Below are 19,912 nucleotides of genomic sequence, written 5' to 3'. Positions count from 1 at the left end.
ACATCAAGGTTAATGGTAATAATCCCCATGCCTTCTGCCAAGGGTGGGACCTACCATTCCATGCAGGTTACCCCCGTGCACCTTTTACTTCATTTCCAACCTCTAACCTTTAGGGTTCCCCAGTGTTTATCCCATGCCCTCTTGGCACCATTTACTGTTTTCATCCTCACTAGCTCCCTCCAGAAGCGTATGCCAGGCATTCACCACCCTCCGTGAAGAAGTATTTCCTGATGACAGGTCAGAGTCATCGCCTCTGGAGTTTCATTGCATGACCCTGAGTTCTGCTTTTTCAACGGAAAAGGTATGAAGTTAGCGCGCCATTAAAACCTTTCAGGTATCAGTAGGTCTGTATCTGTATACCTTTCAGATATCTGAAGGTCTGTATCTCCCCTGCTCCTCCTCTCTTCCAGGGTGTACATATTCAGGTCCTTCAGCCTCTCCTCATAGGTAGTCCAATACTGACCTCACGCCATTTTGGTCGCTCTTCCTTGGACCGCCTCCACCCTGTCTCTATTCTGTTTGAAATATGGGCTCCAGCCACATTTTAACTTTCCAAATTCCATGGTTAAGAAAGAGGGGGAGATGATACGCATGTGCATGCCTGCAGTAGCCACACAGAGGCTGAAAGATGGCTTAGACCTTGGCCTCCTGCCCACGCGGCCAGAAGAGTCGACAGTACATTCACGGGCCAGTGACCCACCAGACGATTCATTCAGTCCACAGGTCAGGCACGGAAGACCGCAGCAGCAGCAGTAGGGATGCCGTACACCGGGGTGGCCAGGCTGGAGGAGAAAATGCAGGGGGGTTGGACTGGAATGAGGGGGAGGGGGAGCTATGAATCTTTATTCCTCTGCAAGTGTTTTCCAGACGTCTGCTAGTTAGAAAATATTTCTTTTCCACTCCAGGGCCCAAGCTTCTTCGCCCTGTGTTTGGCAGTTTTCATATCCCATAGCAAGAGGAGAAAGTCTACCTCCACCAACGTACAATGGAGACGCTCGCTGGCTAGATCAGGATGCATGCAATCCAAATTGAGACTAAGAAATAACATCAGAAAATATTTTTTCAGGGAAAAGATATTGCAGACATGGGGAGAAGTTAAAGACAAACAGTAACAGAATTCTGGAAAGTGGTAAAAGCAAAAAAAACAATCACCTAAAACAGCAATTCTCAACCGGTGTGTCAGGACACACCAGCGGGTCACCAAGCACCGGCAGGTATGTCGCAGCTTCCTGGTGACCTGCTGCCCTGTTTGCTCTTCCTTCCCTCTCCCCTCCATCACAGCAAGACGCATTCTTCCACTAAACCTGCTGCCGTTCCACCCGGGCAGGAACTGCAGCAGTGTGAGGGGAAGCTGGCAACATTCGAGGCATGGCCCTGTCTTCTTCCTGCCCCCACGGCCCAGAAGAGGAAGTGATGTACAGAGGGGCATGCAGGAAGGAGAGAGGCTGCAGTGTGGGCCCGGACCAAAATGATGCACAGCCAGTGACCAGCGATGGGAGACAGAGTAGCGTTAGCCCCCGCAGACGATGGGATTCTTCATTCTTGGGTTGTGCGGGCTGGAGAAGGTGGCTGCTATCTGTGCTGGGGAGGTGGGGGGGGGGGGGGTCATGAGTGAGAGTGAGCCAGAGGGGATAATGCATGTGTGTGTGAGATTGAGAGTATGTATATGTTTGTGCAAGTGTGCTGACAGTATGTGTCTAAGTGAGAGACATTGGTCGGGGAGGTGACGTGAGAGAGAGAGAGAGAGAGAGAGAGACATTGGTCGGGGAGGTGACGTGAGAGAGAGAGACATTGGTCGGGGAGGTGACGTGAGAGAGTGAGAGGCATTGGTCGGGGAGGTGACGTGAGAAAGAGACATTGGTCGGGGAGGTGACGTGAGAGAGAGACATTGGTCGGGGAGGTGACGTGAGAGAGAGAGACATTGGTCGGGGAGGTGACGAGAGAGAGAGAGACAGACAGACAGACATTGGTCGGGGAGGTGACGAGAGAGAGAGAGAGAGAGAGAGAGACACATTGGTCGGGGAGGTGACGTGAGAGAGAGAGAGAGAGAGAGAGAGAGAGAGAGACAGACATTGGTCGGGGAGGTGACGTGAGAGAGAGAGAGACAGACATTGGTCGGGGAGGTGACGTGAGAGAGAGAGAGACAGACAATGGTCGGGGAGGTGACGTGAGAGAGAGAGACATTGGTCGGGGAGGTGACTTGAGAGAGAGAGACATTGGTCGGGGAGGTGACGAGAGAGAGAGAGAGAGAGAGAGAGACACATTGGTCGGGGAGGTGACGAGAGAGAGAGACAGACAATGGTCGGGGAGGTGATGTGAGAGAGAGAGACATTGGTCGGGGAGGTGACTTGAGAGAGAGAGACATTGGTCGGGAAGGTGACGTGAGAGAGAGAGAGACATTGGTCAGGGAGGTGACGTGAATGAGTGTGTGTGAATGTGTGTGTATGTGTGTATGTGTCTGTCTGGTCATGGGACCTAAGGAAGAGGACCGTGAAGACAAAGTTTCAGCAGCCCTTGCTGCTTCCGGTGAGTGCTGTTGGCCTGCAAGGGAAAGGAGTAGGAGAGTTGCTGGAGAGGGTAAGTAAAGGTGGCTTTTTAAGTTTATCTTTCTTGATTGACTGCCATTTTAATTATTGGGTATTGTGACAAGTTTGCTGTTTTTAAATATTTATAGAGTTGTTATTGGTTTGAGTGTGCTCCATAGTACAGGTATAACTTTGTGCAGATTAGTTTGTGTGCATTATTGCAGATCTTGGGATTATGTTAGGTGTGTGTATCCCTGAGGTAAGGTATTTTATTAGCATGTAGGCATCTGTATCAATCTTATTTGCTGTGCTTTCTCAATAGGACATGCATTGGTGGTAAACTGCTGTCTTTTCATAAGGAAGGCTATTGCACCTGATGGTAGAGGGAGTTTGCTTTGCTGTTTCTGAGATGACACCAGAACCAGAATAATGTTTTATATGATGAGTTGTTCGGGCAATGCCCTAGGTCTGCTCTGCACCCATTGTTGGGGGTCGCGGGAGTCCTGTGTATGCAGAATGTGTGTTTACATTTAGCCCCATAATGGTCATAAGTTTAGTCAGGTGTGTCCCGACAGGAAAAAAGGCTGAGACCCGATGAACTAAAAAAGACCTAAAGCACTGCAGCAGGAAGTAAACTGAGCACTAGAGCTGGGCCTTAGGGTCCTTTCCTGCTGTCATTTTTCTTGCGTGTGCCCAGTGCAACCATGGTTTGCCGGGACAACGGATATTTTCCGTTAGGCCAACCAGAAAGAATTGCTGTCATAACTTTCTGCTGAAGTTCCCTTAGATAACGTTTGACAGCACACAAACAAAACATCTATGTCGGCACAAGAGATTGCCATCATCCACTTGGGAAGACAGAGTATAAAGAAACCACATGTAAATGTGTTTTATAGAAGACGACGGATTATTGTAGCCCTCTCATAATGCAAGACCCTCTTCTCGAGGGCGGTGATGAGCAGCAAGCAGGCGTCAGTCTGTGCCTGAAGTTGTTCAGCTGGGTTACAACGCGTCCATCGGAGAGAACAAGGGATGGTCACGGCGAGGATTCTGCTCTCACACTATGGACGCCTCCCGAAAGGGTAATAAAGAAAAGAACGCAGTGGTTATCTGGATACAGGAAAGCGAAGGTGAGCAACAGCCCCAGAAAAACACACACATGACTCTTCTTTGCTTTACTGCTTATGCAATGCACTTCTTCAGGACCAGGAACCAGGAAGCAAAAAGGAGGAGGAAAACCACAACTAGGGAAACAGAGAAGACAGCTCATGCATTCATCTAGCCCACAGCCCAGGTCTGAGGGGCGGTTTTATAGATGTAAGGGAGAAAAATCGCACCATCAGCCCGTCCAAACGAGCTTCTTCAGGCACCTGAAACGGCTGATTCGGTACCGAAGCAAGGCGAGTGCAGAGCGGTCTGGGGCGGTCTCAGTCTGCATCACGAGCTCTTTTATAGGCGGCACAAACAGGATTCACAGAAGAGCTGCTGGCCCAGTGCTGAACTCACACCACTGCCGTCATGTTGTCCTTTTTTCAGCACCAGTTCTTCACTGGGAGTCGGAAACCTCACCTGTCCTTGGTGGGTCTAGGATTTCAGCGAGGCTAGTTTGGGAAGGATTCTTTTGCCTTCTTTTTTTTTTTTTATTAGTATCTCCGACACCACCGCGACGTGCGTGGGTTATGAAAACTTCTGGTTAAAAATGGATTGCACTTCCCTTTCTCACGTAAGCGCTTTCAAGCCCAGCCGCTGGGAGGATATTATTGTAGGGCTCGCTGTTCTGGAATCCATGATTGTTGTCTAACGGATTCTGTTCCCTCTCCATACCACTCTTGTACTTCTATCCCACCTTCCTATCTATGCCATGGGGCGAAGTAAAAACCTGGAAAGTCGTGGCTTCATTTATATGCGCACAGGACGCTGGGTAGAAAAGCTCGTTTCATTATGACCGCCAAACAAATCAGTTCACTAAACGCAAAATAAAGCAAGGCTTAGGTCACCCCCGAGCGTCGTCGAGACGCAGGGCTTGGACGCAGTTTGCATTTCATTGCATCCAGAGTCCTCCCCTCCTCAGCCCTGGCAGGAGGAACACCAGAGCCAATCTCCCAAAAGCTGCATGAGGGCATGACAGAGAGACGGTAAGAAGACCTTTCACATCCCACCTGTCCGAAGACCGAGACCAAAAGCAAAGGGCGGGAGCGCTGGGTACTTGAAAGGGGCCTGAAGGGATGCATCAAGCCTTGCTGGGGGGGGGGGGGGGGGAGGATTTGGGTGCTCGGTCCAGTCTTTTTGAGGGGGGTTGAGAGGATGAAAGCCCCATGCCTTTGGCCGGTCAGCACAGGGCTCCTGATCCAGCCTGTCCACTCAAACTACGTGCGATTAGCGTGCGCATGCTCTGGGGGCATTTATTTTCTAAGTGTGATCCATCGAGTGGCATTTGAACACGTACAGAAGGTTAAATTCTCACCTCACACCTGCAAAGAATATTTTTTAATCCGAGATTTAGTGCGCACACCCCTCAGCACTGAAAGCAGGCTTGTCTCCGTAATTTCAGCCCTCGGTGAAATCTTGCAGCCTGACAGGCGCTCGCTGGCTTCTTGTTTTATTGGCCTAAGAAGAAGCTGATTGCACAAATAAGAAGTCCCAGGCTCCAGAGACTGCAAACCCATTTCCTTCTATTAACTCTTTCCACTCTGAATTCAGTGCAATAACTTCCTTCCCCTGGAGGCATTTTTATTTCCTTTTCTTTTGAAAATTCCTAGTAAGACAGTCAATGCATCTCATAGCATCTTCACCAGTTTTATGGGTTTTTTTCTACAGCATGACACTCAGAAGCAATTCTATTTCAAGACATAGTTGAAAACCAGCTGATCAGTTATTGCAAAAAGGGGGAGAGGGATTTAGAAGGTGCTGTAAACTGAAAGCAAAGCTCTCTTCCAACGGGGCAAAACGCAGCAGCCCACCTAGGAGGCTGAGCGATGCCGACAGCTGCCGGCCAGCAGCCACCTGTGACCAGATGCAGAACATTGTAAAGGCCCTCAGGAGCAGCAGAGGAGCTGTGCCTCAAAGCTGCCAGCCCTCCTTCCCCGTACTTCACCCATGTGTACTCCATCACTTTCAGATCAAAGGCCTTCTGGCTTTATCTGTAAAATGACCTAGGAAAGTTGCTCTTCCAAATCAGAGTCAGGGGCAAACGCACCCTGTTCTCTGCAAGGGATGCTGCAGATGAACACTATCAGACATTAAAGATACAGAGTTATGTGCTTATTGATCATTCAGGTAGAAAAGCTTGGCCTAATAACTAGCAGCTAAACATTTAAATACGGTATATATTGGCACTCACAAAGTAGCAAGGTGAAATGAAGCAACAGGATTGCTTGATTGCAGAAATAAAAATCCAAGTTTAAAATTCCCAAAATACCTAATTTCTATGGGGGGTTTTTGGGGGGGGGGGGGTTTTAGATAATTTATTTTGTTCATCTTCTCCATCTTCTTTCCCATATATTCTTGCTCCTAAGCTCCTAACGCTGAAACATTACTGTCTGGCAAGTTTCTCTCTGTGGCACGCACAGACGCACACAGGGACACAGAAACGGCACAAAAAACGAAGAGGCTCAACCACCGTGCAAAGAAAAAGGAGAGAAAAAAAGTAGCAGAACAGCAAGAAAACAAAATAAAAAACAAAAATCAGTCAACAAATCAGAGAACAAAAAATTATTCCAAGAAACAAACTCTGTGGTGCGTACTTACTAAAGTGCACACCACAGAAAGAGAAAAATACGCGCGCTGCCTAGGCCCTTGGCTGTGGTGTGCTTGTTACTTTAGTTTATCGTATTCAAGATTTTCTGCGATTTTTTTTTTTTAAGTTGCTCCACCACTTTTGCCTGGAGAAACGCCGCCTCCCTGACAGCGAGAGCTGAAGACCACACGGCTGGGAACGTGGCACCACGGCCCTTCCCCTCGTCTCCCGGCCACAAAGGGAGCCCCGGAAGGTAACCCCCGGCTTCACAGATGAAAACGTCTGGACTGTCCTCTGGGCAAAAGCGGCATTTCTGGATTAGAAAGGTGCCCCAGCCCACTCCCGCTGGCTCGTCAACAGCCGGGTGTCCCTTCCCAAGACTGAAAGCGGAGGTAAAGCGGAACGGAAAGGCGAGACACACTGAAGAAAAGCCCCGGACCACAAGGGCTCACAATCCAGAAAGCAGCACGGGACAAGAGAGTCAGAGCGGGGAGCACCGTGGCCAGGGAGTTATGAACAAGCAGCCACATTAAATCGGGTTCTCTGGGCATTTAAACCAGGCACGCGGGTTCTTTAAAGACAGAATTCTTAAAAATAAATGCACACGGGGTATGAGGCTGGTGTTTCAAATAGCCAATCTGAAGGGAGAAGATAAAAGGAAAAAAGACCTGGATGTGCTTTTTGGAAGTCTGCAACAGCGAGCAGAGGGGGCATTCGTTTCAATTCATAGAAGCCTTGATGTCGGGCACTGCTGCTGACTTGTGCTAATTCAACCCCTTTCTATCTCTCTGCCCAATACATGCGCACACATTTCTCTGTGTAATTAATAATAGCATGACAGATGGCTGATATAGAGGGCATCTTTAGCAAACATAAAGCTCATATCCTCCAAAAGACAAAGTTGTTCTCAAGAAAATATAAAGGATCATTTCAATTCAAAACAAGAATGACATTTCACAATTTAAAAAGTTGGTAACTTATGTCTTAACTTCATGCATTATTTAGTTTTGTACTTGTTATATTTTGTATATAAGTTAACTACTGTTTAAAAGCAAACGTACATGGTTTAAAAAAAAAAACAAACAACTTTTTTTTGCATAGTCAGAGTTGTGAACCTTCATGGAAAATTCTGCAGATTTGCCACATCTGCTGCAGAAACTTGAAAAATCTGCTACAGGAAACCAGGGGCTCTGGCAAGATCCAACCTTTGAGACAACTTTGGAAAGCTGAGCTCTTCCCGGATATTCAGAAAGGGATTCACTATTTATTTATTTTATTTTAAAGTGTTTTTTATACCGCTTTTACAAACAGTGTTCAATCAAAACGGTGCATGAAACATAAAAACATCATAATATTACAAAACGTATGATTATATAAATAGAAATTAAAAACAAACTATTAAAATACAAAGACAACTTAACGTAGTACTAAAAGATGTTAATACGGTGCCATTGTGGTTAAACCAAAAATGATAATGTGAATTATTTTGGTAAGTATAGTTTTTTACAAAATTAAATTATTTAGTAGGAGACAATGGAGGAACTGTGATCTATTCCAGAAGTTAGGACAGTTCTTGTAACAAACGGCTTTACACATGAGCTCATGCAGTTAAAAAAAAGGAATGGATAGCAAATGTATTCAATGGAGCTTAACTTTAATCAGCGGAAAATGTTTCAAGCTCATGTCACAATAAAGCAAAGGTGCTGGATTTCACTGACTCTGGGTCCTGGGTTCAGCTTCTTTGCTCTGTAAACGAAACCGCTTGTGGGGCCAACCTTATTCTTCCAAGTAACAAGGTAAACACTTCTATTCTCAGCCCTTAAGGGAGGGCTCTCTCTCCTGCCCCCTCCTTCCCTACCTGAAAAGTCTTTGCTTGCCAAGAAGGCCCTACCCTCCAGATGCTTTACCATCAATGAGGAATTTGGTTGCCCATGAATTCCTGGAGTTCTGCGATGCAGTGTGAAGGGACCTCAGACTATCACACAGAGACCTACAGGTGCTCGCTCTTGGAAAGCGCACAATGCGGGAGGAGAATTTAAACCAATCAAATGATCTGGCTGGCTCACTGGTACTGAGGTCTACTTAAAAACTTAAAAAATGCCAGGCTAGGTCAGAACAATGAGCCATCAGTCCAGGCCATTTCCATATGAAGAGATAATCCTCACATCTTCCTGACAAATAATTAATGGATCTATATTCCGGAAACTCGACTAAACATTCTCTAAATCCAGCTATATTTACTGGCCTTGACCACATCCTCCAGCGACATTAATTGTGCGAAGACTGAAAAAATACTTTCTTAAATTTGGTTTAAATCTGCTGCCTTTGAGTTTCATGACATGTCCTTTCATCCTAATACAATTTGAACGAGTAAATAACCGTTCCCTATTAACTGATTCCACCCGGCTCATGAATTTATAAACCTCTATCAGATCTCCTCCAAGCTGAATGGCCCTAACTTGTAGAGAGCCACTCCATTCCTTGTATCAGTTTTATCGCCCTTCTCTGCATCTTTTCTAGTTCTGCTATATTTTTTTTGAGTTGGGACAACCAGAACTACACACAATACTCAAGATGTTGTCTCACCACAAGTCAATACATGGGCCTCATGATGTTCTCCATTCCTTCTGAATAGTCCCTTAATCCCTTACGTTCTATTGACCTTTTTCACCACCAAAGTACAATGAGCTGAGGATTTCAACGTATTGTCTACGATGACACCAAGACGCCAAGATGCTTTCTCTGTGTGGTGACTTCTATTTTCTTTGAAAACATTACAAAGAAAATAGCATCCATGACCCTTACGCCCGCCACACACCATACACAACAAAACTCACATTTTTACATTTTTCCCCTCCCCACAATATCAAGATAACATCTACTAGAAATATCCAAACATCCCCCACTTTGCCTTCCCCCCTCCAACCCCCACCCCTAAACATGACAAATAAGCTAACAAGAGAGGTTCATCCATCACTTCCAATAAGGAGCTTAATAAAAGAAGCTACCACCACAAAGGCCAATCACATGTACTGGTCCCATCCAAACCCAGTCCTCATTATAATACACATCTTCAATTGACTCCTAGCGACAAATCATTTCTCACAGAACTGTGAATTCTGGTAGCTAATCTCTCATAAAGTTTGCCTACGTTTAAACGAAAGGCCTGCCGCCTTCTCCATCATCATTAAATCATGGAAGGTACTGCCCAGCGTGAAGGAGCTTTATTTCCCTTCCACGTCATGACAGTGCTCCTTTTCCCTACCAAACAAGGCCTTACATATCAACAGCCTGTTAGCCTTACCGTGTATCCGAAAAGAAGTGGGAACATCAAAAAGGACTCCTGCAGGCTGAAAATAAATATTTTGCCCAAGAATATTTCCAAAAATAATCCTTAATCCGATCCCAAAACTTTCTAATGGGAATGCAGGTCCAAAAACCATAACCAAGCGAGCCCCTAGTCATGACATTTTGAACATAAATCAGTTTCATCTAGACCTGACCTTAAGGCTCTCGTATAGAGATATATGTGCTAGTTTTAAAAGTTTTAATTGCATTTCTCTCAATCGCACTGAAGCTACTAACATTTTAATGTGCTTAAACCCAGATCTCATTTGACTTTCTATTATTGTAGTTGAAAGAACACTATTTCATTTAGCAGTTAGAGAATCTAGAGTCATAGATGGGCAAATCTATAGTAAAGACTTATAAAATCGAGAGATCCTCACCCTCCTGTAATCTTCAAGCTGAACAAATTCCTCTAATCCATCACAAAAAGCTTCTTTAAGAAGTGCACCTCCCAAACTGCGACTCTAACGCTGAAGCTGAATATAAGCCAAGTTATCGCTGATTGTCAGATTACATGTGCGTTGTAATTCTTGAAGGGGGGGGGTATTTGCCCATCCACACCTAACAGCTGATGTAAGAGAGCAATGCCTTTGACGCTAGAAGAAGAGAAAGCCCCATACTGGCTTCCTGGCAGAAAACCTGGATTTCTACTAATCAATACAGAAGGGGGAATTACTGAAGAGCGTCCTAATTGAGCACATAGAATTTGCCAAATTTTCCGCATCATTAAAAGAAGATCTCCAAACTTTCACAGAAGATTGCAACTCAGCTCTCTCCACATGCAGAACTGAGATACCAAATGTGTCTCCTCATCCAAGGGAATATAATGTACCATATCCCAAAGCCAATCTTTAAGATGGCACAATGCCCAATTCTCTCTCTCTCTAAATCTGGAAGCCCAATAGCACCGCCTTCCCAAGTTCCCATGAGTTAGCTAGAACCCAAAAAAATCAACCAAAGATTCTTCTTAAGAAAACTCAAGGGCAATAATTGCAACATTTTAAACAAGATCACCCTCCCTACCCACTAAAGAGAGAGGGAGATTCTGCCAGGGATCTAATTAAGTCTTCATTTACGCTATCAGAGGTGGAATATTAAGTTGATAGAGTTCAGAAACATCTGAAGGGAGATGAATCCCTAAATGAGTCCCCCGCCCACCACAAGGGAAAATCCTGGCCCCAAAGAGAATTAACTCTTGCCAAGATACCCACAGCTTCAGACTTATCTAGGTAGAGCTTCAACCTTGAAAAGGCACCAAAATGTGGAAAACTCATGCATCAATGCCATTAAGGAATCAACCGGATTAGTAATATGTAACGAACATGTCATCGCGAAAGCAGCAATTTTAAAATTAACTTTATCCATCATAAACCCCTCCCTCCCCCAAGAGTGTAATGACTTCTAATATGGACCCCAGCATTGTGCACATATAGTTGGGATTATTTTTCCCTACCTGCACCACTTTAAATTTCATCTGCCAGTTAGTTGCCTCGTCTCCCTCCTGCAATTCCTCAGTCTGCCTATGTTTTAATTTACTTTGTATAGACTTTGTTTCATTGCCTCATTAATTGTCCCTTTTCCTGATCATTAATGAATGTTAAACACTGGAACCAGCGCAGTTCTCTAGGTCTCTCCATTGGGAAAACTGACCATTTAGTCCTACTCTCTGCTTCTTCTCCTTTAACCAGTCTGTCATCCATAGTAAGACATTGCTTTCAATACCATGATATGCCATTTCCTCAAACTCCATCTATACTACCATATTGATCAGCTCGCCTTTACACACCTTCAAAGAATTCCCACAGACCAGTAAGGCAGGACTTCCCTTTGCTAAATCCATGCTGGCTCTTCCAAAAAGCAATGCAATGCAAGACCACTAGGCATCTCTCTACTGGGTCTTGGGCAAGGGAGGAGAAATGAATACAAAAACCACCTCTATAAACCAGTGCACTATTCACCCAGTGCCGTAAGTTAATAATAAGAGTGCAGGGGTCATCTCAGACAGATTCAGCACAATCTTCTTACCCAAATCGCTTGGCTAACAAATATTGATGACCCGGAAAGCAGAGTGACTGCTGGCATTGTGGCCACAGCATTCATTGGGAGAAATAGACCAATTACATCGTCCAAACAGAAGAAAACGTGAGACTGTAACTTACCGGGGAAGGAAGAAAGGCTTCATGGAACTTCTTAGGATTGATTCGAAGAGAGCCCTAAGAGAGATAAAAAAAAAAAAAAAAAATTATTAATTACAGCAACCTGCAAGTTCATGCAGAGGAGAACAGATTGATTTGGAAATAATGGAAAAGATGTACTTTTAAATCCGTAAACTTCAACCAGCCCAGTGGCTCAGACCTAGGCCCAGATTTTGCTCCCCAGGGCAGGAGAGGTCCCAGACACCAGACACCGACAGTGATACTTTACTGGCTAGATCTAGGCTGCACGAGGAACAGATCCTTAAGGGAGCCGCCACATTTTTGCTGTCAGCCAAGGACCGCAGCTACAAGCTCTAATGGCTAGGTCAGGAGAGAGGACAAAAATGGGGGGGAAAGACCCCTTCTGCAGCTGCAAAGGAAGGCTCACTGTGCCGCAGCTCAGTCGAGGAGGAGGAAACCAGGGATTTAAAATACAAGAAAACCAAGGAAAGGTTTGCAAGGTGAAAGTGTCCTTCTAGTGAAAGTCTGAAGGTCTCAGCACGTCTGTCTGCACACTTCGCCCAAGGGATTTTCTTCCCTTTTTAAAATTCCTTTCCTCAGGAACTGTTGGCATGCGACAGAATCACGCTACACGTAACGCTATCAAATCAAACATCAAAAAAGAACAAAATAACCAGAAGATGCAAAGAGAAACGATTGGAAACGTTTGCAGGAAACGACGGACAGGTTACAGTGCTGTGACAGAAGGTGCAGTGTATTGAAAGGGCTGTGAAAAGTACAGCGCATGGGCACCTTACGGTCGCACATACCCAAGCCACATCTTCTATTTTACAGCCAAAAAAAAAAAAAACGAGCCGAACCGAAAGAGATGAAATACACAAAGGCAACAAGGAAAGGTTTTGGCAGGGCCGTGCCTGCCTTCCCTAGATTTGTGGCTTCCGCCTGGTGCCTCTCTACAACGCACCCGGGCATGTGCTCCGAACAGGGCGTCGTGGGGCCCTGCAGCTCCCTCACCATACAGCTGAAGGAGAAGATTCAGGGACCACAAAAGCCGACCTTTATTTATTTATTTGGTTGGGGTTTTTTTAAACATATTTGTTAAATTCATCAAGAGCTCCCACCAGGAGTTTCACCGACAAGATGCTGGCAGGAGTCTGCTATAGGAAGAATCCAGTGACTCGACAGGGTAAGTAAGAACAGTGAAAACACCAACTGCAGGATCAATAAGAAAAATATAGCACTATTATAGGACTTCAACGTCAATGAAAATCTCAGCAGCTTTTCTAATATCAGCTCTTTGGAAGTGAAACAAATTTCACACACGTCGTCATTATTACCCAAATAAAAAAGCAGAGAGAAAAATGGACCGAATGACTGGCAGAGCTGGGATTAGAACCCACCGATCCTAGTGATTCATTGTTATGTCCTCCAGGCAGAACTGACCTGACCCATCCTCGCAGGGCCCAAATACACTCCAAACTGTTAGCGCCATGGGCTTTATTTTGCAACATGCTCCTAACAACACTTTCCCACACCGGTGTTTTTTCAATGTTCAATCCCAAACCGCAGCGTATAAAACCCGAAACGTTAAAAGTGCAACGAAAGCCTTGTGAAAGCAGATATGCACCATCCAAGCCAGTGACCCTGGCAGAGTCAAAGCTCCGCCATGGTCACATCCCGGCAGCACACCTGCCCTGCCAGATATCATCCAGCTTTCCTTTACCACTGCAAGCCAAAAACGCCCTTCGTGTGCCAAGACTGACCGGCTTTCAGAGGCCCCAGCGCCTGGAGCTGGCCCCCTGGGGAAGCAAACTCTGTCATCTGGCAAAGAGAGAGAGAGAGAGAGAGAGGAGCACCGAGCCAGATCCTGACACTGAGGCACATGCGTGCAACTCTTCCCCCTTTAACAAGCAATTAGCAGTGAACGTCGCTATTAAAAAGCAGATGGTCCTGATATGTAACTTCTCTGAAAACCTTATTTACAAGGCTGCACATTTCACGCTGTGATATCATATCTGGAACCAGCTACACTCCCCCCATCTGCAGGGAACAACTGTTCTCATGTGCGCTGGGGGAAGGAGGCGGCATCGAGGCCTGGCTCGAGACTCCACGATGTCACACAGGCAGTGCCGGCTTACAAAACCCGATGACTAATGCTCACACTGCTACATTTGCCAGTTTTACATCAACGCACCATGGCATTATGAAAAGAGAAGATGTTAACTCAAGTTCCTCTGGTGCCCAGTTCATAAAATCAGCACGCCCGCTGCATTCTCAGCACAGACGGCCCTCAACTGCGGACTCTGATGTTTATATGGCCCACGACTAAGATCCAGGTAAGGCCTGTTTTTTTTTTTTAAATACAACTACTTCCTCTTCCTTGGAGCCTCACACGCGCCTCACACGAGCGAGCGTCTCTGCATGGCAGGTCCCACCGCCAGAAAATGACCCCTTTCACGTTGATGTCATGAGCAAAAGCAAGAGCAGCTCGCGCAAGGAAGAGACCATCATCACCCGACAGCCCACTACTGGGGGCTGCTATATTAAGGGAACTCCAATAAATAACTGAACAGGATTTTGTAAATTTTTTTTATTTTTTTTTAAATCACTCACTGAACCGTGAGAGTCAGCCTCTCGCTCCTGTCAGAGAACCCCTGCTGGACTTCAGCTCTAGTCAGCTGCTGGAGACACTCCCATTCCTGAACCAAAGTAGGCAAAAGTGCAGTGAGAAGCGACAGGAGGAGGAGGAGGATCGGGTGCAACCCCCGTTCCCAGATTAAGGATCTGTGCTGCAGGGCCAAGGACTCCAATCTCACCCCAGATTCTCACTGAAGCGATTTCGGTGGTCACCATCCAGTCCTTAGTGGATATCTAAGTCCTTGCCAGGCCCTGAATAGGGCAAGACCGAGGAACTCTGTCGAAAGCTGGCGCTCATGGGCAGTAGAAAGCCCCTGAACATTTTATAAAAGGCAGGGGAGAACGGCGATCTCCTGCTGGTTTAAAAGATAAACTGAAGAGCGAATCCTAGTGCCACAGCCTCTCGTGCCCCGGGCTCCAGGGAGGGGCGGGGAGAGGAGGAAGAGAACCCCAATTCCAGCCCTCACCCATCGCCCGGGCACGCTATCTGGGGAACGGGCTTTAAAACTGGCTAAACCGCGGATGATACTTGAATCGGCAGCACAAGGAAAGGGTGGAGAAAAATATGGAAGGACAGTCATCTGGAAAATGAGCTTCTATACAAAAGTGTGTCAAACCCTGCACATATCAGTTAGGACAAGAACCAGAGAGGCAGACGAGAAGGATCTCCGTAAAAATCATAAAGCAGCTGAGAAAGCTAAAAGTGCGCCTTGGCTGCAGGAGCAGCAGGAAAAAGGAGGCAATATAAGGATCACCAGTGAGACCTCAGCCCGAGTACCGTACTCGCTTCTGGAGGTCGGACCAAGGACTCCGAGAGGACAGAGAACAAACCACACAAAGAGGCTCCCACTGGAGGAAGAGCTAAGGGGAGTATGGGAGAAACTTTCCAATACGTGACAGGAAGGGGATCCAAGGAGCACGGCTCAGGATCTGAAGCTGCAGAGAGGAAGGTGCAACGGAACAAGAGGGCGGGTGGGTGGGTGCCTGGGGGAGCCAGTGGCAGACAGAATTTAAATCTGCTTGGAACACAGGGAGTGCAATGGCCGAGGGTAAAGCAGGAGGAGTCTGAGTCGTATGAAACCCGAGAGGGCCATAAACTGGAAAACCAAAGCCAATGGCCGCGTGTGGCTTGATTACAACCCTAGCGGCAGTAGTACAGCTACAAAAGGCAGCCGTGCTTACAACCCTAACCAACCGGCCTGGGGCGGCAGACACAACCCTAAGAGCTGGTACAGTTGCATCAGCTTTCCAAACAGGCTGGAATGACCAGGGGGGCACAGGCAAGGAGGATGCTCTCCGTGGCTCCGAGGATATTCCAAAACCTGACATGGGTACCGGATTAATCATGGACCTCCTAAAAGGCCCTACCAGCAGAGATGGCAGAGACCAGCCCTTGTAACAGGACCTGGGCACGCACTAGACAAAGATGGAAAGCAGTGATAGGAAAAGGGCCGAGTGCCAGTAAGAGACATGGGAGCGGGGAGCTGGGGAATTTATGTACTCATTTACCCAGGGGACTGCAGAGCCACCAATGTACCCAGCTGGGACGGAACAAGCAGGCTGCCACCTGGTCAATGCCAGCAGGCTGACGGTAGACAAATACTGTCCAGGGACAGGTAAGAGAGGCACGTCCTAGTGTCACTGCAGGCCACAGGTGGCCGCGTTGGAACCGCAGGACACAAGTGAGTCGAAGCCAGCTGGAGGTGGTGGTCAGCTACTGGTCAGCAAAGCCACAGGTCCAGGGCAGCCAAAATGAAAGGAGGTCTTTAGTGAATATGGTCTAATCTGCAAGAAAAAGTGAAGGGTCTTCCGCTTGAGGGGCTGTAGGCCTGGCAGATTTCCCAAGACCTCAACTTACTGGTAAGAGGTCAGATTTATGCTCCTAGTAAAAACTGTGCGAGCAGAATTGTGACGTTCAGAAGGAAGAACTTGATGCTTCAGCTGGCACGAGTCCTCATTAAAGGATAAATATAATAGTGAGAAACAGAGAGCTCCATATTCAGAAACAGTCCGGAGAGCAAAGTTATCCAGCTAGCTTTGGAGGTATATTCAACCGGTCAATTGAATATAGCCAGCTATTTTTAAAGTTACAAGACTAACTAGGATCTTTTGCCCAACCAGACTTAGCCAACCCAGACATCTGTCAGAGTTAGCTGGTTAACTTAGCTGGCTGGCTCGACTTCCTTAACTTATGCTCCCGGAACACCCTTAACTTACCCAGCTAAATTCTAGCCAGCTGTGTGTCCAAATAAGAACCAAACGTCCTTCAAGCCAGCATCCCAGTCCATGTTACAAGTAGCTGGCAAGTACCCAAACATTAAATACATCCCATGCTACTAATGCCAGTAATAGGCATTGGCTATTCACTAGTCAACTTGCTTAATAGCAGCTTATGGACTTCTCCTCCAGAAACTTATCCAAACCTTTTTAAACCCAGCTATACTAACTGCCTTAACCACATCCTCTGCAATGAATTTCAGAGTTATATTGTGCACAGAGTGAAAAAAAAATGTTCTCTGTTTTAATTGTGCTACTTTCTAACTTCATGGAATGCCCCTATTCCTTGTTTTATCTGTAAAAGTAAATAAATTCACATTTACCCATTCTAGACCTGTCGTGATTTTGTAGACCTCTATCATATCCCCCCTCAGCTGTCTCTTCTCCAAGCTGAACAACCCTAACCTCTTTAGTCTTTCCTCATAGGGGAGCTGTTCCATTCCCCTTATCATTTTGGTCGCCCTTCTCTGTACCTTCTCCATCGCAATTATATCTTTTTTGAGATGCGGTGACCAGAATTGTACACAGTATTCAAGGTACGGTCTCACCATGGAGCGATACAGAGACATTATGACATTTCCCATTTTATTAACCATTCCCTTTCTAATAATTCCCAACAGTGTTTGCTTTTTTGACTGCCGCAGCACACTGAGCCGACGATTTTAAAGTATTATCCACTATGAAACCTAGATCTCTTTCTTGGGTTGTAGCACCTAATATGGAACCCAACATTGTGTAATTATAGCATGGGTTATTTTTCCCTATATGCATCACCTTGCACTTATCCACATTAAATTTCATCTGCCATTTGGATGCCCAATCTTCCAGTCTCACAAGGTCTTCCTGCAATTTATCACAATCTGATTGTGATTTAACTACTCTGAATATCTTTGCATCATCTGCAAATTTGATTACCTCACTCGTCGTATTTCTTTCCAGATCATTTATAAATATACTGAAAAGTAAGGGTCCAAGTACCTGTCCAAATAAAATATTCATTTATCTGCCATCATCTACTGTGTTACTACAGATACATTGAAATTCAATGTTCTTATTTGATAAACGGTACCAAACAGTCCCATGGGTTCTAGGTCGGGGAAAGTTAGGCCAACACTTCAGTGTGACCCAGCTTATCTTAATACACTTGTGTAAAGTCTAAGGCATCGTATGATAACCTCTTATCCTGTCTACTAAAGCTTCTGGGCCTCTTCCAAAGACCTGAGCTGCTTTAATATTTCCACCTCAACATTCCCTTCCCTCCTGCTAGAATGTGTAACAAAAGACTGACACTGGGACCAGATTGTCAAGCACCTGAATCAGGTTTCCTCGCTTCAGTCCGTCTGATACATCTGATTTTGACATGTAGGGCTCAAATACATTCTTCCTCCTTCCTCTGCTGCACTTCCGCCGATTCCTTTTCTTGTCGCTGGCTGGCGAGTGGGCAGCATGAGTTCCACCTGTAAATGGGAGACAGTAATAGCGATAAGTCGCACAAAACAGCAGCCCGCCATGGACGCTCACAGGGCTGCACGACTGGTGCTCTCTGCTCTCGGTTTCAGATTGCCCACTACAAGAATTGAGAAGTCTGTCTGGCTAATAACTCTGAAGGAATCTGTCCTCCAGAAACTTGTCTAAATCTTTATTAAACTCAGCTACGTTACTAGCCTTAAACACATTTTCTGGCACCAAGTTCCATAGCTGAATTGTGCACTGATTGAGAAAAACAAACAAACACTCTTAAAACGGCTTCCATCCACTACCTGTTAACTTTCAGGATGCGTCCTTAGTGCAAATCATAATTCCCTATTTACCTGTTCCATTTCGTGTAATCCGATAAACCTCTATTAAGCCCATGCTGCAGAGCCCTCACCTGTTTAACCTCTCTCCCTAAGGGAGCCGATCCATCCCCGCAATCATTTTTGGAGCCCTCTTCTGTGCAGCGACCAGAATTGCAAAGTACTCAAGGTGTGGCTGCACCGGAGGCATTATTAGGTTATCCGTTTTGCTTTCTATCCCTTTCCAAATAATTTCTAGCATTCTATTTGCTTTCTCGATTGCCACTGCACACTGACGGAGGATTTCAACGTGGTCCACAAGGACTCTTAAGATCCTTTTCCTGGGTGGGGAGTACTAATACAGATTCCAACATCGTGCATCTGTAGCTGGGATATTTTTTTTCCCCTATGCGCATCACTTTGCACTTGTCCACATACATTTTCATCTGCTATTTGAATGCCCAGACTCCCAATATCACAAGGTCCTCCTGCAATTTCTTACAATCTGCTTGTGATTTTACAATTCAGTATAATTTTGTGTCACCTGCAAATCTGATCACCTCACTCATTGTTCCTTTTTCCAGATCATTTATAAATGTACAAAAAGCACTGGTCCCAGTACACATCCCTGAGGCACTCCACTGTTTACCCTTCTCCACTGAGAAAACCAACCATCTAGACCTACTCTCTGTTTCCTATCTCTTGACCAGTTACCAAGCCACAAGAGGACATTGCCTGCTATTGTGGCTTAGTAACTGTTGAGAGAGAAGACTGCGATCAAATTTACAGTATAAGCTCCTTCAAAAAAAAAATATCTAAGTAAAGAAAGTGTTCCCAGCACAGACAGACCTGAGATGCAGGCTGAGCTCTTGAAACTTTTACAATAGCATCTATCCCCTGCTCAAAGAGAAGCCATGGAAATTACCCTAAGAGACATAACAACAATTCAGCAAATGAGAGACCTTCACGTCGGTTATTAGCAACTCCTAGCGTCTACATTTTAACATTTTATTGACCAGTGCAAAGCATTTTTCTAATACATTTAGAGCTGCACAAAAAGAATAGCAGATAGCATGTGTTACAGGACCCAGAACAGAGGCTGAATTCATGCATGCCGGGGACACACACAAAGGGACCTCAGGGGATGGAGGTAGAAGGGAGAAAACCAAAGGTCAAAATAGCACAGTAGGTAGCAAAAAAGAGCAAACCAAATGGACCAAGTGAGCCTTATCTGCTGATTCCTACTGTATCATCTCTAATGAAGCCAGCTCAGGGAAAAAAAATCATGCTTAGCTTTCCTCGCCACTGCACGTCTAAAAGACGGAGACATTACAAGCTGACCTGTCACTGGAAGGACCCGTTGGTTCAGAGCTAGTAAAACACAGCTAGGAAATAGATTGAATTATTTGGCAGAAATATCTGAAGCAGATCTGCTGACAGGTTGAAATCTTGGAGCAG

General features: G+C 45.8%; 1 protein-coding gene across 4 annotated transcripts in view; it reads right to left on the bottom strand.

Moving 5' to 3' along the window:
- The window catches only part of DIS3L2 (DIS3 like 3'-5' exoribonuclease 2), a 432,959-nt gene that overhangs the window by 376,514 nt on the left and 36,533 nt on the right, over positions 1–19,912 (bottom strand). For all 4 annotated transcript variants that reach the window (XM_029615480.1, XM_029615481.1, XM_029615482.1 and 1 more), the window contains 2 exons: positions 17,991–18,136; positions 11,769–11,822 (listed from right to left, as the gene is read on the bottom strand). In XM_029615480.1, coding sequence (XP_029471340.1) covers positions 11,769–11,822; positions 17,991–18,136 — 200 coding nt within the window. The remainder of the gene's footprint in view (positions 1–11,768; positions 11,823–17,990; positions 18,137–19,912) is intronic.

The sequence above is a fragment of the Rhinatrema bivittatum genome, chromosome 9 (assembly GCF_901001135.1).
Source record: "Rhinatrema bivittatum chromosome 9, aRhiBiv1.1, whole genome shotgun sequence".
Lineage (NCBI taxonomy): Eukaryota > Metazoa > Chordata > Amphibia > Gymnophiona > Rhinatrematidae > Rhinatrema > Rhinatrema bivittatum.
This window is presented reverse-complemented; position numbering and strand designations above follow the sequence as displayed.